Source organism: Alligator mississippiensis, chromosome 1 (assembly GCF_030867095.1).
Source record: "Alligator mississippiensis isolate rAllMis1 chromosome 1, rAllMis1, whole genome shotgun sequence".
In the NCBI taxonomy this organism is placed as follows: Eukaryota; Metazoa; Chordata; order Crocodylia; family Alligatoridae; genus Alligator; species Alligator mississippiensis.
Genome location: NC_081824.1, coordinates 165,580,226 through 165,601,686, shown reverse-complemented (window position 1 = coordinate 165,601,686; position 21,461 = coordinate 165,580,226). Strand labels below are relative to the sequence as shown.

The 21,461-nt window shown below is 39.3% G+C and overlaps 1 protein-coding gene across 1 annotated transcript in view; it reads right to left on the bottom strand.

Annotated features, from left to right (window-relative positions):
* The window catches only part of CRIM1 (cysteine rich transmembrane BMP regulator 1), a 379,726-nt gene that overhangs the window by 181,618 nt on the left and 176,647 nt on the right, over nucleotides 1-21,461 (bottom strand). The window contains exon 5 of the mRNA XM_006265483.4: nucleotides 3,806-3,927. Within this exon, the coding sequence (XP_006265545.1) occupies nucleotides 3,806-3,927 (122 nt within the window). The remainder of the gene's footprint in view (nucleotides 1-3,805; nucleotides 3,928-21,461) is intronic.

The window sequence follows — 21,461 nt, the reverse complement described above, 5'->3', positions numbered from 1 at the left end:
ATCTCCTTTCTGGCAGCCTCTTCTCTCTTTCTTTCTTATTTACCTAGATATCTCCAGTTTGATTGTCTCTGGTCATGGAAGAATCACTCTCTTTTCCCTTTACCTTATGGTTATGGGCCACATGTCAGCTAAGAAGTGAAAGTTATTTTTTTCTTCTTATCAAAACAATTCTCCAGATCACTGAGCTCTACTTCCAATGCCTTACAGCCATTTTCTCCAGGCATAAGTTTGTGAGGGATTCATCTTGGATAAAAGCCCACAGTAAATGGAATTTTCCAACTTTAAATTTATTTTTTTATATAAACGTTCAGTGGTCATGCTTATCAAAAGTGATTAGTATTAAACAGTATGTGAGTGGTCAAATAAATTCAACAATAGGAAAACTGAATGACCCTAAGTAAGGGTATGATTCATTTTCAAAACATAGCAGTAAATGGTGATGCATATCCAGTTTCAAGACTAATGAGAAGGTAAATGATGTCAATTATATCTTCTGCAACCTAGTATGTGAAAAATCAAAGTTCAATGACCTACTCAGGGCCAAATCTTTTGAATGTGTTAAGGTAAACAGAAAGGCAATGATGAAAGGTGAAGTAGCACTAGAACAATTTTAAGTTCACAGGTATCTGTACAGTATCAGTGCAACGCTATTAAAAAATGGCACCGTGGGAAAATCTTGCTTCACATGTTAAGTCAAATAGAAGTGCGTACATATTAGAATAAAGCAAAAGCAGTCAGTCAATGAAGCTGAAACATCTGCCAATTTAGGTAACCTAATATAAGAATACTGATTTTTCAACGCCATGGTATGCATGTTGCATCAGCTAAGGGTATGGAAAAAACATTCAAACACTTTAAACAGGGAAAAGGAGCTAGAGAAAAGGAGCTGATGCTCAGGAGCACGCATCAGGTGCTGTGCTGCATTCTGTATAATCTTGTAGCAATACAAATGAGTTAAATCATCCAAACTTTGAACCTGAATGTAGCTACAGATTTATGCAGATATAACAGATGCATCATATAATTTTGTACTGGTATCCTTTGATATCAATTGTTATATCTACCTATGCCCTTGCACTTTGAAAATTATTTACAGATAGGCTAAGGCAGTGTCAAACTCCAGATATGGACCATGGGGCTTCTTGGGGGATGGATCTGGTGGTGGCGATGAAACAAACAGCTGTAGTATAAGTCAGTGGTTCTCAATTTTTTTTGTACCAGGACCCATTTGTAAACATTGATGGACACTCCTGACCCAGTAAAGAGTTTAAGTAGAAAACAGCCCCCTGGCCCTGCCATTGCCCCTCACTCCCGACCAGCTGCTCCCCACCCCCAGGCCCCAGCCTCCCAGTAGGTAGGGCAGGGGGTGGGTGTGTGGACAGGGGGGTGGAGGCGGGGCATGGGCAGCCCAAACCAGCCCAGAACTCTGCCAGTCTGCAAGGGAAAACCCAGTTTCTCACATTTTTCTCATTTAAAGGAGAATCCATTTTTAAAGTTTGTTTGCGACCCTTTCATATATTCTTGTGACCCACTTTTGGGGCATGATCCATGGGTTGAGAAATGCTGGTATAAGCAACATCAGGGAGCCACAAGGGGTTAGTGAACCCATTGCTTAGCCGGTCCCCAAATTCCCAGCCATTCTAAGAGCCCTGCAGGCCAGCTAACACTCGTTTGGCACCCCTGGGCTAAGGGAATCAGACTGTTAGGAAGTCTGATTTTGGATAAAGGAGTCTAAGTTACACCAACAAAAGCTTCAGATCTGAAACATGCTTATTATTTCTTCGTTATCTAAGTGTTAAAGTGAATACTGAATTACTGTGTTGAGAGGATATGCTGTATGATTAAATCAAGTACTAAAAATGTCAACTGTAACACACTGTTGTTTTAAAAAAATGACAGGAATTCGGAACTGGAAGATAGATAAACACTAGTTTGGTGCAACAAACTATGAGGCAACACTGGGTACATTAAAATTAACTCTATAGAATATAGAACCGTACCCCCAATAATCTGAAGAAATACTTAGAGAATTTAAGCACCATCAGTCTCTTTCTGATATAAATTCTTTTTAACTTAAGAGAAGATCATATATACCCCCTATTATTATAAAAAAACAAACTGTGCACCAAGTATTACATCTGCAGTTTTAATTATGCATTTTGTAACGTAATATGAAACTATAAAAGCATTTTCTATGGTATGCACACATGGTAAAAAAATACCGAAGTAAGGGCTGGCCCCAAAATGTGCCAAACCTGCAGCACCCCCCACAAAGACAAAGTACTTTAAGAGGCACCACTATGTCATCACATGCCCCCAAAGCACATTTGAGAGGCACCTCGTCTTGTTTCTCCCTGAAAAACCCTACCATTCCAAAGCCCTACACCAACTGAGAAGTGTCTTATCTTCTTCTTAACCCGCCTTCTTAGGGCCTTGTTACACTAATTTTAAGTGGCTCCTGGAACTCTTAATCCTTGGATTATCCACACATTAACACCTGAAACTAGTTTTAAGCATACTTTAGATAGTTTAAAGTTTCGCCACTCCAGGACAGGCTCATCTCTGATCTGTGTTACCCAGCATCTGTTCCATTAATGTGTGGTCACTTCCCACAGATGAGCCACCCAAGTTGCAGTCCTCTAGCATGCCAGGATGTCGTGTCCCTCCCCTCCCCTCCCCTCCCTTCCCCTCCCCTTCTGTTCTGTGTAGACAAATTTTCTACCCCTGTATTCTACTGCCTACAGGGCAATTACAGCACCAACCCAACTCTCCCTCCCACCCAGGGGTTGTGACCTTCTCACTCACGTGCAAACAATCCACAGAGCACATGCCAGCAAGCCAGGTTGCAGGGCATGGATGGCTCAGGGGTGGCTGACTTCCTTCAGGGGCTGACTGCCTTTATTTTACTGCACTTCCCCCACCCCCATTTCCTTGCCATTGCATTGCCCACCCGCATTCCATTAACTTTCTGCCTCCTGGCTTCATGTTCCTGCCTCCCCAACCCTGCTCTGCAACACCCTCCCCCCCGCACTTACAGCAGGGATAGAAGCCTGCCCTGGCTCACCAGTTCTCTAGTTGCAACTTACAGCTATAGCCCCTAGTCCAGCCCCCGCTTGCCAGCCCTAGAGTGGCAAGTGAGAGGTGTGAAGGTGGGGGGACATGCAGAAAAGGTTTCTAGCCTTAAGGTGCGACTGCTCTAAACTCAAACTAGGACTAACTAGAAGTGCAGTGTGTAACAAGGCCCTTACAGTAGCCCTGAAATAGACACATATAATATGTTTAAGGATTCAAATTGTATTTTTTTTTTAAAACACTTGTAATTTTAAAAGAAGCATGAGAACAAATCTATATTGCCCTTGACTCGTATATTCCAAAGGTTTTAAACTCATAACAATAATTACTTTAGCAATGTTCATTAACGCTAATTTGAATTACTGAAAGTATAAACTTGTTTTTAGAATCATCTTGTAAGACCTCGGACTGCAAGTAACATAAAACTATAGTACTTAATAATGCAGATTATTTGATATTAGTAAACGAGAGATTAAACTTTATTTGTAGTTTTAGAGGAAAATGTAACTCAAATGTGGAAAAACAATGTTGAGAGGTTTAAGAAACTGACCTTCTTTCTAAAGCTAAGTTGTCCATATATAATAGCTTGCTACTTGATTTATTTTGAACAGTCCCTGACAAAAAAATTAAAATGTCCTAAAATCTTGATAGTGCACTAAAAACAATTAAATACCTACATCTCCCACTGATATATAAAATCATCCTTTCCATGTACAATAGAAACTTTACATACCATTGACACATTCAAAGACATCACAGCACTTGCCAGGTGTTCCATCTCCACGTGAGACTATTTGAGGAATGGAGCCTGCCTCGCACATGGGGAAACCACATAGACCAGAGAGACACTCGCATCTGAAACCAGAGAAAAGGAAGGGAAAACCACATAAATAAATTAAGCCACATATGAGGGGAAAGCACAGGCAAGGTGAAATAGTAAACCGGGCCCAAAGAGTTATTGTTATATGAATATTTTAGAATCACTTTTTATTAACACAGTGAACACAAGTTAAAAAAATCAACTGTTTGGTAAGTAACTCTCTAAACTCTTCTGCTGTAGGATTAAGTGCTAAGTGGTCATGGAAACAGAGGGGGATGGATGGAAGTATTCCGATCTGCTATACCAACATTTTTGAGCAATAAACACTTAGGGACAGGTTCAGAAAGCAGCATGCACAAAAAAAATCTCTAGTTTGTGGGAGACTTCCCCACAAAGTTGTTTCAGAACTGCCTAAATTAGTAAAAACTTACAGCAGTATCCACAGCTAAAATACTGTCTCACTTCTTTATTCCCAAATTGGTCTGAATTTAGGGATGCACCAACACAGATTTTTGGGGCTCATAGCCAATTTTTAAGGAGGCATATCAGCCGATACTGATCAGCTTTCCAATACACAGCCTGGCAGCTTGAAGAGTAGTGTCTGGCTGGTAAGTCTCTTGTGATGGAAGGGGCGGGGCGGGGAAGCAGATCAAGGCCACTGCGGTGAGGGAGGGAGTTTGGCTGGGGCAGGTGCTGCCCAGCTGGAGTGGGGTGGGACATGGGATGGAGCCACAGCTCATCGGGGGGGGGGGGCGCTCCCACTTCTGCGTGCACCCTGGGAGGGCATAGGAGGCATGTGCCCCCAGCTCTGTGCACAGGGCAGGGCAGACTGCCGCTGCGGGCTGGGACCATGGCTGCGCCGGGCTCTTTCTGGTGGAGGGTAAGGGGGGGCTGGGCTGGACTGCACTCAGGGCAGGCAATGGCAGCAGTGGGAGGGGGTGCTATGTGGGGGCTGCAGCCACCCCAAAATTTGCCACAGCACCCCCCCACACACCCCTGCCACCCACCCTGAGTGCAGCCTGGCCCAGCCCCACCAGGAAGAGCCCAGTGCAGCCCCAGGCCACAGCAGCAGCCTGCTCTCACCCCACACACAGATCTGGGTGTACAGGGTCCCATGCCCTCCTGGGGTGTGTGCAGTGACAGGAGCTGCCTCACCCTTCCCACACCCCCTGGACAAGCCACAGCTCTGTCCCATGCTCCACCATGGCTGGGATGTGCAGTGCCTGCCCCAGCCCCACTCCCTCCCTCACCATGGGGGCCTCAATCTGCCCCCCCCACACCCCTTCTTTCTTCCTTCCTCTTCCACCACAGATTTACCAGCTGGAAGCAGCTCTCCAAGCTTCTGGGCTGTGCTCCTCGCTGCCTATGTGCTGCGCTGCGGCTGCATGCAAGCACTGGGCATTTATCAGCCAAATTATTGGCCACATCAGGCAAAAAAGCCAATTTCCAATACAGTCAATTTACTTTATATGTGTTGATCCGATATCAGACTAATGTATCATTGTACCTCTATCTGAATTGGGCTATATAGGGAGACAGAAAGAAAAATAATAAAATATTCTACTGTTTTGACACCTTGGGCAGTCATTTACACCCAAGCAAAATAAGTATAAAATTACCATTTTGAGTTGGTAGTGCTTGACATCCATTTTCCACTGGTGACTATATATAATGCAAGGCAACAGAGAACTGGACTGTAATGGCCAGATCCTATTCCACCTAACAGATGTCTAAATGGCACTTTGCTATCTAAGTGCAATCCTATTCTATCTAACTTGAGTCCATGAAAAACCACAGAAACAAAATGGTGGGTGCAGCCTCACCACTTCCTATGACATAGTTTTAAGGCACAGAGAATGTATATTACACAAAGCCATGTTAACAGTTTTTCAGGGATTTGAAGAGGGTAGAATATGATCACTAACATTAGCAGAGGCTTTTTCACAATATGAAAGTTTTTCAGATCAGTCTCTAGAACCAGAAAGTACAGCTCAGATAAAAGGAAGGCAGTGTTCCTCTCAATTTTCTTGCTCTTAAAAATGAACCAGCCAAACAAACAAACCAATGACCAGAGGAAAGGGAAGTCTCTTTCTTTGAAACTCATGAAGTATAGAGACATTATTATTGCTGTTTCTACAGCACTATGAACATATATTAAGCTGGACAGAAATTTACATTTAGCAGTTCCTGGCCTTAAGAGACAACATAGTAAAGGAATAAGCAGCCACAATACAATACAAGACAAAATGAACAAGGAGAGCTCAGTGCTTATTACAGCTAAACAGATTCATGGAACAGGTACACAATTTTTCCTTAGTATGTAGATTTAAGTTCCTTGAAAAATTGGAGAATTCACTTACCACCCTGTGAATAAATATGAACTTCAAAGCTAAAATAAATAGGAACCATATTTTATTATTTATTTTATTTTTATTATGTAAAGTAAATGAGTACTATATATCTAGCTGTGTTTACTATATGCTTCAAAAGAGGCATTATCATGAGCACCCCAAATCAACCTATTTAGACAGAATCATTAGGCCCAGAGAGATTCTCAGACTCTTTTGGTCAGTAAGCTTCCACAAAGAACAGGAAGATGGCTTTCCTACTACCCCTTATCTCTCACTATCCCTGAGAGATACCACACCCAACATCAGGATGCAATAAAAGATTCGAAAAACGAGTCCTAGCAGATAGGTATTTAAAAGTTATCCCTTTCATCCCTTCCCCTGCTTAGTGATTTTTGTTAAGTTCTCCACTGGAGAACACATCTCTCAGATAAAATTAACAAGAACAGTGCAGTGAAGGTGAGCCATCTCAAAAGATTTTTAAAAATATTCTGTACTACCATACAGCATATAATGCCACAAAAATCTACATCTGCTACTGAAAGGCAAAGAAATTCTTGCAGAAAGCTACATAAATATTACATTTAAGAAGTTAAATCTACAGACAGTTAAATATGCAGAAATAAAGCTGAATGATCAAATGCCCTATTAACGTATTTTATTATGATTTATTTAATGATACAGTATAAATTGTAAGAGTACTGTTTGGTTTACACATGGTATGGACAAATATTGTGCACAGAATAAAAGAGCCATGGTCTATGGTAATGAGCAAAGAACTGGAAGATGAAAGACCTTGATTTTATTCACCACTGACTGATTGCACTAACTCTAGAAGGTCAGTTAGCTTCTCACTGTCTCAATTTTTTATTTGTAAATACAGGTAAGGGGAAATTACTCACCAGTAATTCTCTTTGTTGTAGTCCTTTCCTCTGACACTACAGAAAGACAGTAGGGACAATTGGCATTATGGCTCCCCCTACCTAGAAGCAAGAGAGCAAAGGATGTATGATAGCGAGCTCCCTATAAACGGTCCAAGTCAGTCCCTCCCCTCTTTCAGTTAAATACAGAAAATGAAGATAGAAAATATATAAGGAATAGAAATGCCAAGATAACACTCAGGAGGGCAGACTGGGAAATGAGAGGACTTTGACAAAGAGAATTACCAGGGAGTAATTTTCCCTTGTTCCTCTTCTCCCATCCTATGGAAAGACAGCAGGGACAAGTGGCAGATGTAACAAGCAGCACCCCTCTGGAAAGGCTTATCATAACTTGCTACTTTAACATCTTTAGCCAAAGGAGACACTCTTAACAGGAAGAAGGTCCAGCTTGTAGTTTTTAAGTAAAGTGTGTGGGCAGTTTTACATATTTTACAATAGATTACTTAGCCCTTACGCTCCAGGAAAGAGAGATATTTCCAGAGGAATGAGTTCTGACAATCAGGGGACAAGTCTTGTTCGGCCATAACAGGCTAGACAAGTATGCTCCTGAATCCATCTAGCAAAGAGAGCCTTGGGGTAGCAATAAAAACAGAAAATAACATTTTCTCAATGTCAAGAACAAAAAGCAAATAAAAATTCAAAACAATTATTTCCAAAGAACTGGTTGTTTGTCTAGAGAGATGACTGGATTAGGATAGGGGTAGAAATATATTGCTCATTGATCTGAAATTCTCTATTCACTTTAGGACTAGACTCTGGAGGACAGTATAGTTTTAACCCATCCAGAGAAAACTGCAAAACAGAAGAATAAGAAACCTAGGAAGCTGGTTTCCAAGTCTCCTGGCTTAAAGTTGCTGCCATTAGAATACACTTCAGAGTAAGCAGCTTCATAGAGAGAGATGTCTAGTTTATTTTATGTATGTTTTGGCCCATCCAGTATAACATACATGTGCGTTCCAACAGTATATTAAACCATTATGAGTGGCATCCTCTTCTTCATCAATTGTTCAAAGAGTAGGCCCATAAACACTTGAAGAACAAGGAAGAGATTTCACTAAGGAGTAACTAATTAAAGTAAGGTGATTTGCCACAATAAAAAAAAATATAAAAAACATTTAAAATATAGGAAAAGGAATAAATGGTTGTGCATCGAGTGGGTGCACAGACTGTAGAACAAGTAGTTATTTATAGCTGGAGCATGCTGAATCTTAATTTCTTGAAATTCCATATTTCTTTTTAAGCAGAAGGAAAAAATATACAAACCTACTGCTGTTGGTGTGAAATAAATTTGCTATATAGGAGTGTTAAGGTGGAAAGTTTTAAAGCAGACTTTTAAACAATCTTCAATCTCCCCAGATAGGCCTGCTGAGAAAGTTATCTAAGCACCTTCCATAATGTTAGCAATGAAAAAGGGGTGTGTTAGGAGTGGAAAGAAACCTTAGGAAATCTTGGGGTGATAGACAGCCGTCTCTCTGCCAGGACCACAATGGTTGGAAACCCTAGGATGAAGAGGCAATCAAAAAAGGCAGCAAACTTACCACTGTTTTATCTTGATGGATTTTTTTAAGTGCCCTTTGGAGAAGAGGAATAAGTGGAAGTGGTATCCCCATTTTGCACTCTAGTCCTACATAGCTTTAGCTGTGCAGAAGCCTATTCTTCCTTGGCTTATTACTTTGGGAACAAAATTGCGGAAGTTTGGTAAAACTGGTTGTGGCAAACTAGTCTATTGTGAAGGCACTCAACTCCCAAATGCTTTTCTATGAAGAACCTCAGCAGTTTAAATTATAATCCCCTGGGCAAGGGCCTGGAGGTTAACCCAGTCCACCTACGGACTGCTTTTTTCCTGGTACATAAATTGTTCTTAAGGTATAGGAAAGGGTCATTGTACAAGTTACTGGCATGACAGCAACAGGAGGAATGGAATTTATACACTTTCTTGCCTTTATACACATATGCCATACTCACTATTTTCATTAAAAGGGGCATAGACATTGAGAACCAAGCAATCTTGAGTAACAAGAGCTATGCAAATGTTTTTTTCTCTTATGAGATCAAAAACACAGAGTAAAAAGGAAGAAAGAATGGTATGTTCTCTAACAATTGAGTTGGGTAGTCTCATCCAAACACAGTCCCTGAATAAAAGGAGATGGGTGTGTGAAGGGAGGGAGGTGAACTACCTCTGTTGTATAAGTATCAGGGCCTGCCACCTGGAAGGAAGGAAAAGAAAATCAGAAAGAACACATGAAGCTGGCTTTGGAAACCACTGGCACAGAATGGACTGGACTGGTACAGATAAAAAAGATAATACTGAAGTTAATGACATATGTCCAGTGAAAGGCAACCTTGGCTAGACTTATATTAAGAAGCACGGTTATGTGCAAAAGCTGCTGAAGAGATGCCACAGAGATTCTCCCTTAACTGATTTAGTAGTCTAGAATCTGGTACCAAGACCCTACTAGAAAACTCATTAAGCTGGCCTGAATATCAGCAAGGTGCATGTGTGCGTGCATCTGCCCAGTGAAGAATCACTATCAAGGATACCAGAACCCTGGTGAAGACTGTGGAAGATAGAGAGGCCAGAGAAGAACTAAAAATGGGAACCCCTAAAGACAATGTGGGAGAGTCAACAATAAATTAGGTAAATGTGAATATCAAGTTACATACATGCTTGAAATGGTGCTAAGGATAAGAACTTTCCTTGTTGCAAAACGGAATGCAATACTTTCCCTTTTGAGCCAGAGACAAGATGGAGTGTAGCCTCCCCAACTCATTTGTGAACAATGAAATACTTGGAGGGGGAAAAAAAAGCTCTAGGTCATCTTTCTGCCAGTTAACTAAGTTAATATAATCTTTTCTTAGAAGTTCTAGAAAATTGACTAGGAAGCAAGAGTTCCCTGAGAATTTAAGGGGCAAAAAGCGACAGAGACAGATCTAAAAGCAATTTGGATGAACAGTCAAGTTTGACTACTTTCTGGAACCTTTTCATGCAGTTCTGGCCATCTCTTTTGTAGATTTCTGAAGGTGACTGCCTTTTAACTGAAGTTGATTACATTTTTCATTAAAAGATTTCTGAAAGACACAACATTTTCCCTCCTAAAAACTGATATTTTTTTCCTTTTGGGTTTTTCTTTCCCTTTCTTCTTCCTTCCATTAAAAATATTTCTACCAGAAAAAGTAAAAAAGGTAGGAAGGGAAAGAGGAATATGGGAAAAAAAACCTTAAAATTTGGGAGAAAAAAATCATAATTGTCCACTCATTCATTCAGGATGCTTTTTAATTGCTTATAGTTTTGGCAGTTTTTAACAGTAACTTATCAGGGGGGGGTTCCAACTTTAAATGTATAAAAGATAAATTGCAAAGAAATAAAAATCATCATGTACCTAGCTAATAACCCAATCATAAAGGTAGCAGCACACCAAATGAAACTGAATAAAAATATGGATCCATTTGGTGTGATATAACAAATTGATATTTACTACCACCCTGGCATATGGTTTTATAAACATCACTTGTAAAATTTCCTATACTTAGAATAGACTCAGCTATGGAACATTTAACTATAGGATAATAAAGGATAATGATACATATAGCAAAAATTGCTTCCTTTATTTTTGCTAAGTAAGGAAGTAGTAAAACTAACATTTGCAATAAAAAAGACTTTTTGTAGGATAATTTAAATAATAGGATTACTTTCCCCAAGAACCTTGACTTTATAATATGGTGTCATTCAGGAATTTCTATGTGAGTTTTGACTTTCTCAACTATTCAGACAGTGTGACAGAAAAACTCACATTTCAGAACTGAAGAAAAACACTGTGTAAGGACATAATAGATAATGCTATACAAAATAATATAACTATATTACAAGCATCTGTTTCCTTTACTTCATTCACTTCTGGCTTTATGAGCTCCCTCTTATTAATTAATATGAAATCTGAACCTCATACAAATGAAAACTCTCTTTAGATGGTCATCTATCAAGGAATTAAATATCACTTTTAGTAATTCACCCAATGACGAGAACTGTTTAATCATTGTCTAAAAGGAAAATAAGGAAAATAATGGAACAAAGCTTCACAAGACGACAATAGAAAACTACAGCAGGTGATCAATGATAGGTCTAGAATTCCCATGAATTTTTTTCAAAATAAAACACTCAAATATTACTACAGTGTTAGCAGTTATTACTAGATACTACTAGTACATTTCTAAAAGTAGACTTAAAGAACACTCCAAATACTAGATTTAAATAGAAATGAAATAGCCATTTGGTGACATTTCAAATATTTTATGCTTAGTCAAAAATTGTATATTAATGACATCTTAAAAAGCCTACCAAAGTCCTGAACATCCATATTCATCCTCCACAAGCCTGCGTAGCTAAGAATTGAGTGACTAACATTATACAAACGTGGTCATTAATAGGTAGGGATTTCAATTCAGGTTATCAAGAGAGTCATTCATGATCTATCTCCCTTTATATGCCAGGCAACTGGGGGAAAAGATCACCACCATAGATTTACTGTGAAAACAATCCTTTTTGAAAAACACTGAGAAAAAAATATAACAAAGATGTGATAAAACTGTGCCCTTTAAAAAATCATCCATGATATCCCTATTTTCTCTCTTGAGTTAGAAAGGCACTGCTGACAAATCCTAAAGATTTGATGTCAAATACTAAAGGTTGTATGAATACCTGCATCCTCTGTAAAATGTTAACTTATTGTTCATATAGCTTTAGTAGCTTATATGCTGTAAAAAAAATAAAAAAGTATTTCCCTAAATATTTACCCAAAGAACGCTGTCTCCCTAGAATTAAGGCATTCATTTTATTTTAAAAATTAAGATAAGTAACCCAGAAAATAATCTGAGCAAGACTCTGCGAGTTCATCTTTCTAAGAAAGAAGAACTGGTTTTAAATTCACCTTAGACTTAGCATTCCAAATGAATAAATAAATACTTTTATCAATCTCATGAAACATGGTTATTCAACTGATGATACAAACTCTGACTTTCTGAAATAGGCAATGGAATTTAAGTAGTATATTCATTTTTATATCTTTAATGTAGCGAATTACTGCGAAAGGAAGGCATGCCCCATTTATTTAAACTACTTTTTTCTAGTTTATAATGAGGAAAATATTTAAAGGACATACATCTACTTCTTTCTAGAAACTTTCACTTCATTAAAGGAAGATTCCTTCCAGTTGGATTTTGTAGCTTATCAGAAAAATACAGCAAAATGATACTGACATTAAAGGTATAATGCAGCATAATATCTATAAAAATATATTCTATCTAAATATAATATACCTATTTGAAACAGTATTTTATACTAGATGAATGAGAAGCTAATGTTATTACAGTGAACAGAAAGGACCTCTGGCTATTTGTTGTTAAAAAAAAGGATGAAGTTTGATACAATAATATTTTAACTTTTAAATGTGTACCATTTTGAAACATGTATACCAGTCTGCCTCACCTTGTACAACTCCAGGTCAGTTCAAAGCAGTGCAGAGGCATTTTACTGTAGTGACAAGGTTCCCTGAGCCTTGGCACTGTGGCATGGCAACCTATCTTGTTCCACTCTGCTTTGAGCTGATCTAGAGCAGTGGTTCTCAACCTTTGGTACCTTACATACCCCTTGCCAATCAGTGCGGCAAAAGTGAAACCAGAAGTCTCAGGGTGGGACTTCCGGTTTGGTGTCGTGAGCTGAGTCCCATTTTTTCCACCACGGCCAAGGGAAAAGCAGCCTGCGTGGGGCCTCCTTCCCTATCCCCTGGCACACTGACACTGGGGAGTGAAAGCCCCGGCGCACCGGACACGGCAGGAGGGGCAGCAGCTGGAACTTCCGCCTGAGCAGGCAAAGACCAAAACACAGCACCCTCATACCCATTGCCCATGTCTTGTGTACCCATAGGGGTATGCATACCATTAGTTGAGAAAGACTGATCCAGAGCAGCGCACAGTGAGGCAAAGGCATTCTGCTACTAAGCATTTGGCTGGGGAAAGTTCACTACCATCCCAAACTTCTCCGGCACCTGGGAGGACTCGAGTTGCAGCTGTTTTTTGTACCTTTTCCAGATTGGTGTGATCCTGGTCTCAGGAAGACATAAGGAGTATTTTCCTGCCACTTGACTCCTTCCAGTCCAGGAGTGGAGGGGAAGGGAAGCAAACAGGCATTAGTTCCTAACAGAAAATCTCTCCAGCAGGCATGATCTTTCTTGCTTAGTAAGATCTTTCTCTTGAATCAAGCATATTTACTGCGAGATTAATTTAACAAACACTTTTACACACTTAATTTCTACATGGAGTGCAGGGATTCTCTCCGTAGGAACTGAATGTTTGTATGTGGCCTGAGGGTGTCATGCTTAAAGGGTACACATGATGCCTAAAAATGGACTTTACTTGTTCAATATGACATAAAATAACAATGTACTTTTCCCTCTACTGTTACATATAGAGAATATTAATTAGGAAGCATGACACTCAAATATTTATGAGAGCAAAAAGGCTGAGTGAACCATCTGGCCTGCCCCTCTTCCACTCCTAAAATATTTCAAACCCAAATGAAATAATTTGGATCCTGGAGTAATATCACTGATGTACTGTGATAACAGAAGTACAAAAATATCCTTAAATGACTGATGAAAATGTTTGGATCATAGAATAGAAATGGCTGGTTTGATTTTTGCAACTTTGCAGAAATTTTGTAAAGTTTCTGATATCCTTCTAAAGCAGGGGTGGCCAACCTGAGGCTCCAGAGCCACATACGGCTCTTCAGAAGTTAATATGCGCCTCCTTGAATCTTTGCACACACAGTGACCAGCTTATTTCGAAATAAAAAAAACTTGTCTGTCTATAATCGGTAAGATTTGGAGAGAACCAGGGTTTTCAGTATGTTCCTGACTTCATTTTTAGTTATAAAACAGTTCTCAAGAAAGTTGAGAGAAAATTTAGCATTGGCATTTGTTCTAGTTTAATGTTAGTTTTTCTCCTAATCCAGCTGTTTATGGGTGGCTGCATTAATCAATTTAATTTCCAGTACTTAGTCAACATATGGCCCTCCACAACATGACTTTATAGATGGAAAAAGGGAAAATAGTTTTAAAAAACCCCAAAAACCTAAACTAAAATGTTTTTTCTTGGGAATATGGAATATACAAAATATATGATGATGGTTAATTTGTATTAGTCATTTAAGATGCCCAGCATTACACATATATGTGCTTTTGAAATATAGTTTAATAATGCTGTCCATTAGCAAAAATATGGTTTCTGGTACCCTGTCCCCAAATGTTCAAAGTCAACAATATTTGGACTGAAAGACCAATCCTAATTTTATTTTGCATTTAAACAGATATTCTCTTTTAACACGAAAAAACCAAAAAATGTAACAATACAAAATGAAAAAAAACCCCACAAGTAGACAATTATATGTATAATATAGCTACATACAAGAAATGCAAGGCAAGTCACCTAAACTCTATCATCCCACACACATGCACAAAATCTGTCGGATAACCTTTAATAGCTTATGCTGCTTTGGTATTTTGAATAGGAAATAATTAGTAGATAGAAGATTTCTGGCTTGATTCTGATTATATGAATAAAAGTGATATTTGGTCTCATCTAAAACTATTGAGATTGAGTGGAAAAAATACTGCTCCTTGCTCATCTCTTTGAGAAACCCTGTCTTAAATCTTTAAAGTCTATTTCCTAACATGAGTTATGTCTGAAAACATCAACCCCACTTCCTGACCAAACATATGACCAATAATAAAAAAAATCATTAAAAGATTCCTGCAAAATCTCAGGATTTTCTAGACACCCTAATTTTAAGGGCTAGAGAAGCCTGGGGAGCAATACCATATATCTACATGGGCCACTTTTAAAATTAAAAAAACCCATAAGGTTTAGCAACTATGTTAGTTGTGGCCCCTTCCTTCCTTAATTTTCAAAATTCACTGATTCTTAGTTGAATACAAATATACAAATGATGTGGCTCCGTGCAAAGATCATGTCCATGGACTGCCATATGGAGTGGATCAGGCCCATAGACCATCCCCATATATTGGTAACTTTCTGTACCTATGTGATTTTAGTAAACCATTGAGCTAATATTAGTAGAACCAACAAAGTATTATACAGTGTGAATGAGATCTACAGCTTTTGACATGAATGTAGTGCATGGGCAATGACTGGCAGTTTCTGAGCCCTGTTTCCAAACCAGAGTGTTTGTTCTCATTTTGTTTCTTTTCCCCCTTTTTTAAAAACAATAATTCATTGAGCATATTAGTATTTTGGGGATACAGTGAAATGTACTACCCAGCTGCTTATGTCCTTCTCCAAAATTACAGCTACACTATCAGCAGCATATTTGTGCAGGAACTGCAAGAGCTATTATTAAGTAGATAAAGGGCTAGGGTATTGACCCAGCAGCACCACGGTGACTCTAGTTTGCTTCAACTGCTGGAGAAAGGAGAAAACAACGTTCCTTAATATAAAGTGGATTGAATTAAGATAAATTTCCACTGATATGTTTAAATTGTGTGAGAGGCAGTATAAGTAAGGGACTACAATTTGAGAGAAGGAATTAAAGGGGGAGGAGGAGAGAGATTAAAGGAGAGGGGACTGGACTAGTACAACAGCTGAAGGATCAGAAGCAATGATGCACCCCAGCCATAGGTTTTAAAACCAGAAGGTCTACTGATCATCTAGTCTGACCTCCCATACAACAAAAGTCACTGCATTTCAGTTACGCCTTTATTGAGCCCAGTAACTTGTGTCCAACTTAAGTGTACATGCCAGGAAAGAACTTAACTGTTGATCTGAATATATCAAGAGACATCGAATCCACCACTTGCCTTTGTTAATCATCACCCTCACTGTTAAAAATCTATGCTGTGTTACAGGTTTCTCTGCTAAATTAAATTCTGCTTTTTTTTGTTTTTGTTTTTTGTTTTTTTTACAGGTTATCTTCTCTGTGAAGGTATTTCTTCATCAAGACAACACTGGGTTTTGTTTTTCACAAGTTAAACAGATTGAGCCTTTTCACCTCATGTTTTCTCCAGCCTTTAAATATTTTTGAGGCTCCTCTTTGCATCCTCTCTAATTTTTCTACATCTTTTTATGACACAAGGCCTGTGATGCAGGATTATCTCACCAATGCTAAACACAGAGCTAAAATTAACTCCATGCTCCTACTTACCAAGCCCATTAATACAGTTGAAGTTCACAATAGCCCTTTGCACTAGAAGCTCATATTGCTTTTCTTAAGATTTTTTCACAAACTGCTTTTGAGGATACAGTCTACCATTTTTAAGTATGATCCGCATTCTTTTTTCTTAAATATATGGCATTGCATTTGGCTGTATTTAAAAGCATTTGTGTGAATGACAAATCAATTTAAACACTCAAAAGTACTTTGTGTAATGAACATTTGTTCATTATTACTTATCTTTCCAATCTCTGTGTCATCTTCATTTTTTTTAAAAATCAGCAGTGATTTATTAATTACTTCCACATATTTAAAAAGTGCTCTTAAGCCCATTCCATTATGGTTCCTAGGGCTGCGCGAAGCTTAGGTCACCGATTCGATTCAGTGGAGATTCGGCCCGATTTGCCAGCTGAATCTCCGAATCAAATCGGGAGACCCTTTAATCTCTCCAAATCGAATTGGAACCCTCCAAATCGATTTGGAGAGATTTGATGATTCAGACACAGACACAGCTTTAAATGTTTTTTTAACATACCTCAAGGTATGTTAAAATTAATTAAAAGAGGTAATTAAAAGAGGTATTAAAAGAGGTATTTTTTGACATACCTCAAGGTACCAGGCACCTTGTGAATGCTGATATGCTGAGGCGGATGGAGTATCCCACAGAAGCGTGGCGGGGGTCCCCAGCACGCTCAGAGGCAGAGCCGGAAGTGGACCAGAAGCACTTCTGGTCCACGTCCAGGTCCGCCGCAGAACACACAGGGGACCCTCCCCCCAACCTGCTGGGTCTGGGGGGACACCCAAGGTTCCCCCACAGCCGATCTCCAAGCCAGGATGGTGTGGGGGGTACCCGTGTGCTTGGTAGTGGACCCAGAAGTCGACCAAAAGTACCTCCAGTCCACTTCTGGGTCTGCCACTGAGCATGTGGGGGGGCCCTCCACTGTGCTCCTATGGGATGCTTCATCCGCAACACCACTGCAGCATTCATGAGCTGTGCCTGGTACCTCGAAGTATGTAGAAAAAAACATTTAAAACTGCGTCTATAGCAGAATTGCTGATTCTCTGAATCAGTATCGAATCTTCATATTTGGATTCGGCCAAATCGAATCGGGACGGTGATCCGAATCAATGAATCGAATCACTGTCCACCAATTCGGGCCAAATCCAAATCTGAATCAAATACGGCCCATTTTGCACACCCCTAATGGCTCTCTATTAGCAATAGTTTTTTAAGATCAGTCAGACTACCAATTCTTAACCCATTTATGGCATGCGATATTAATGTTCTATAGTGTTAATTTTTTGAAAAACACCTTTTTTAAATGTCTAATTATATTACAGTTACCTTGGTTCACCAACCTTTAGGGTACATACAGACATTTGGGATAGTTAGAGGAAGGCTAGATCGAGTTAACTATGGCCACCTTATCTAAGGTAAGTTGAGACGGGGGACCTATGGGGGGGGGAATTGTGGGGGGCAAGCAGGGGTGTTGGTGGGGTCTGGGAGAGTTTGGCGGGATCAGGGGGGTTAGTGAGGTCTGGAGGAATTGTGGGGGTTGGCAGGACTGGAGAGGTTTTCTGATTCTGCCAGGGAAGGAGCAGAGAACTGAAAAGGTTAAATCAGTAACCAGGGAAGAGAAAGAATTATGCTGTTGTCACTGTTTTAGAGAGGCAACTCTAAAACAAATCATTGCATGATGGTTACTAAATATTTTTTTCAAATGAAGTATTATATGAAGTCATATGATATATAGGAACCAATTCTTCCAATAGCAAAAAATAGGAAAAAATGTCTCTGAGTACAACACATAAAGAAAATACCACAGCTACAGCTTGTCAACTTTTTGGTGACACATCACTTGGGCAGAAAAAAAACCAAAAAACTTATTTGCAAAAATCAAAACTTTCTCTTAGAAAATACTGATTTTGATAAAATTCTGCTTAGAAAAAATGGGAGAAAAAGTATATCTAGAGCAGAATATTTCAGTTTTACATTCTGAAATTTATTTTCCTTTAGAAATGTATATCAAAATAATAAAAGTGGAAATTGATGCATTTTATTTTTCAAACAGCTATATGTATAACCTCTGACATCTAACAAGTATGATATTCCCTTTAAAAATTCTGAGATGGAAAGCTAGCATTCCAAAAATTTCTTGGGGGTGAAATCTGTACATTTTTTTCCCTTCTTAAATGCAGAGATGGAATGAGACAACATTCAAAGAAGGGTGAGTTTTATACCCTGGATATACCACAGAAAAACCACCAACAGCTGCTCTAAAGTACAGCTATAGGATTCTGCAAAGGCAGGTGACAGTCAAATGCTGGTACACATGATGGCAAGGCTTGTGCAGGTAGGTCTCAATGTACCTAGAGTCTGCAAAGCAAAGGGTTTTAACAACAGTACCAACTTATAATCAGTGAAGCATCCAATGTAAACGCAAATATAAAAATATCCACTGTTGTTAAAGCTAAGTTTCCACTGCAAAAGTAGATCTCTCTCCTTTTAAATGATACATGTATTTGTAGTCCTGCTATGTCACTTGATCTTATTCCTGTTACCTGTCCAGGACAAAGTACTCCACATCAAAAGGAATCTTTGGGAAGCTGCAGAGGGACTAATGATTCTTGTTCTGACAGTATTACATTTAATGTTCATTTATTCCTTTTCACTCTATTTCCATTTGGTACGTATGACGTTTCTCTTAAATTGCCCATATAAAGGGAACATAAAGAAAAGCCAAGATGCTTGGCCTTCTAGCATCAAGTTTGTTTCTAATCCCACCCTCAGTGAATTAAACTTAATAGTCAAGCACCCCCCCCCACACACACCTATATAGAACCCTTCTAAAGGATTTGCAAGACTAGAAGAACTATTCCCAACTGGCAATACCTTCTATCTCATAATGCAAAATAAATCAATTAAATCTGCTCCCTTTTGAGTGAAATATTTGGAGATCTAAGACAAGTGGTATATTTCAGGGTGCAAGGGCTGAAGCAATCTTTTATTTTAATGTTAATTCGTACCATAATTGTCCACCGTGTCTGTAATGCTTCATTTAAAAAAAAAACACAAAAAAACAAAAACAAAAACAACCTGGCACTTTGCACCAACTTCCCAAACATTTTCCCACTTACTGAATCATTGTCTGCCATTCACTAATATATATAGTTTTTATTTTTAGACGTAGTGGAAGGTTAATTCAGATCTGGTCAATCATTTATGCATACCACACTTCAGTTAAGGCTACACATCAGGAAAGCAAAGAGATCCCTACATTTAGTTATTTTATTTAAAATGCAAAATGAGTTGACAATTGCTAAAGATACTTCTAAGGATAATATTTTTTAGGTCTGTTCCATCCCATTTCCTGAAATAGCCTCACAGGGCTCCCGACTCCCAAAATAGCATATCATTCCACACCTTTTCTGACCAGTTAGAAACAAACATGCAAGACAGAAGTCTCTCTCCTCCCACTTAAATGAGTCAACCGTCTGCCAAGTCATTGATTTAAATTCATCTATCGATCTATCCCCAAAGTTTAGTATTCCAGGTGCTCTTTAACTGTACTATCACTGAGCTTGCATTAACTGACATGCTGCTGCTAAAATAAATTATAGTTCTTGAAAGAAAAGTCTATATTCAATTAAATACATATCACGTTTTAAGAAAGCAAAAGTAAATTGTTTATTTCATGCAAATAGTACCAGATTTTGTGAAATTTCTAAAAACAGAAATCTATATTAGGTCATGTCTTTATGACATTTTCATACAATGATAAAAGTTGGGGGGAGGTTCAAACTCCCAAAAATGTCTCAATTGGAAGAGTTATACATTTTGTAATTTTCCACAGGATTTAAGCCTGCAGAAAAGACACACAGAGGTTAATTTTAACAAAACAAGTTAAGAAAAAGATTTGGCCTGTTCCTTATGACCCCAATTCAACAAACCAAAAATGTGTTTACAAGTCTATGTTGAGTCCCACTGACTTCAGTGCAAGTTAAGTATACATTTTTGTTGCATCAAGGCTTATAACTATGTTAATCTTTGCTACAGAGAGGTGGTACTCAACCTTTTGACCCCATGAGCCAGATGAGTGTTACAGGGATGGTCCATAGGTCAGACCAAGTCCTGAATGCCAGGATGGGGCCTGCGGGTTCAGCACTGCCACCCACATGCCCCGTGCACTGGGATTGGGTGTCAGGGGCCTGATGTTGCCTCTTCCTGTTCCCTTGCACTAGGATTGAGACCTGAGGGCCTAGCGCTGCCCCTTCCCAGCCCCCCACATTGGAACTGGGCCCTGGTAACTGTCACAACCCAGTTAATCAGTGCCCATGCCACTAGCAAGAGATACTATTCGCACAGTAGTCAACTAAGGGTTAAAAGAAATCCTTGCCAGAAACTCCTGAAACAAAATCCTGGCGGAGAGCTGTATATAATTTATGCCCACGTCACAAACAAGAAACGAAACTTAAGACTGGTCAGGGTGAAAGGGGATAGCCCTGCCATAAATCCCTGCAATTGGTCAAGAAACAAGCGTACGCCCCTCATCATAACCTCAAACGTAACAGGCAGAAAACCCAACCCGCTACCTTGTAACCTGATAGCAACCTGAGAGCACAAAGAACTGCTGCTTGACAGAAAATTAAAGATTCCACATAACGGTTCATCATTGGGTATCTCCGTCAGACACCTCTGTCTATAAATAGTTTAGCAGTTTCCGCCCAAGGCGGAGAACCCCGGAGAAATCTCTGAGGAGAGACCTAAGTCCATCACCAGAGTAACTTGGCAGTCTGATCAGCTGTCAGTGACTCCCCATCATCGTAAATCTTGATGTATCAAAGCCCTGCAGGCACGATAGCACGTTTTCAGCTCCACGTCCGTCATTGCTTGGCTGTAACCCGTACGTTTGACTATAATTGATGCAACTGTAACGGAACAAAGGCTCAGCCTGCGTCGCATGTCACTATCTGGGCGACGTAAGTAAACAATCTCCTGCAACCAACACGCGTCTGTGCCTGGTTAATTCCACTCCATCCATTAATTACCCGCCTGTCAG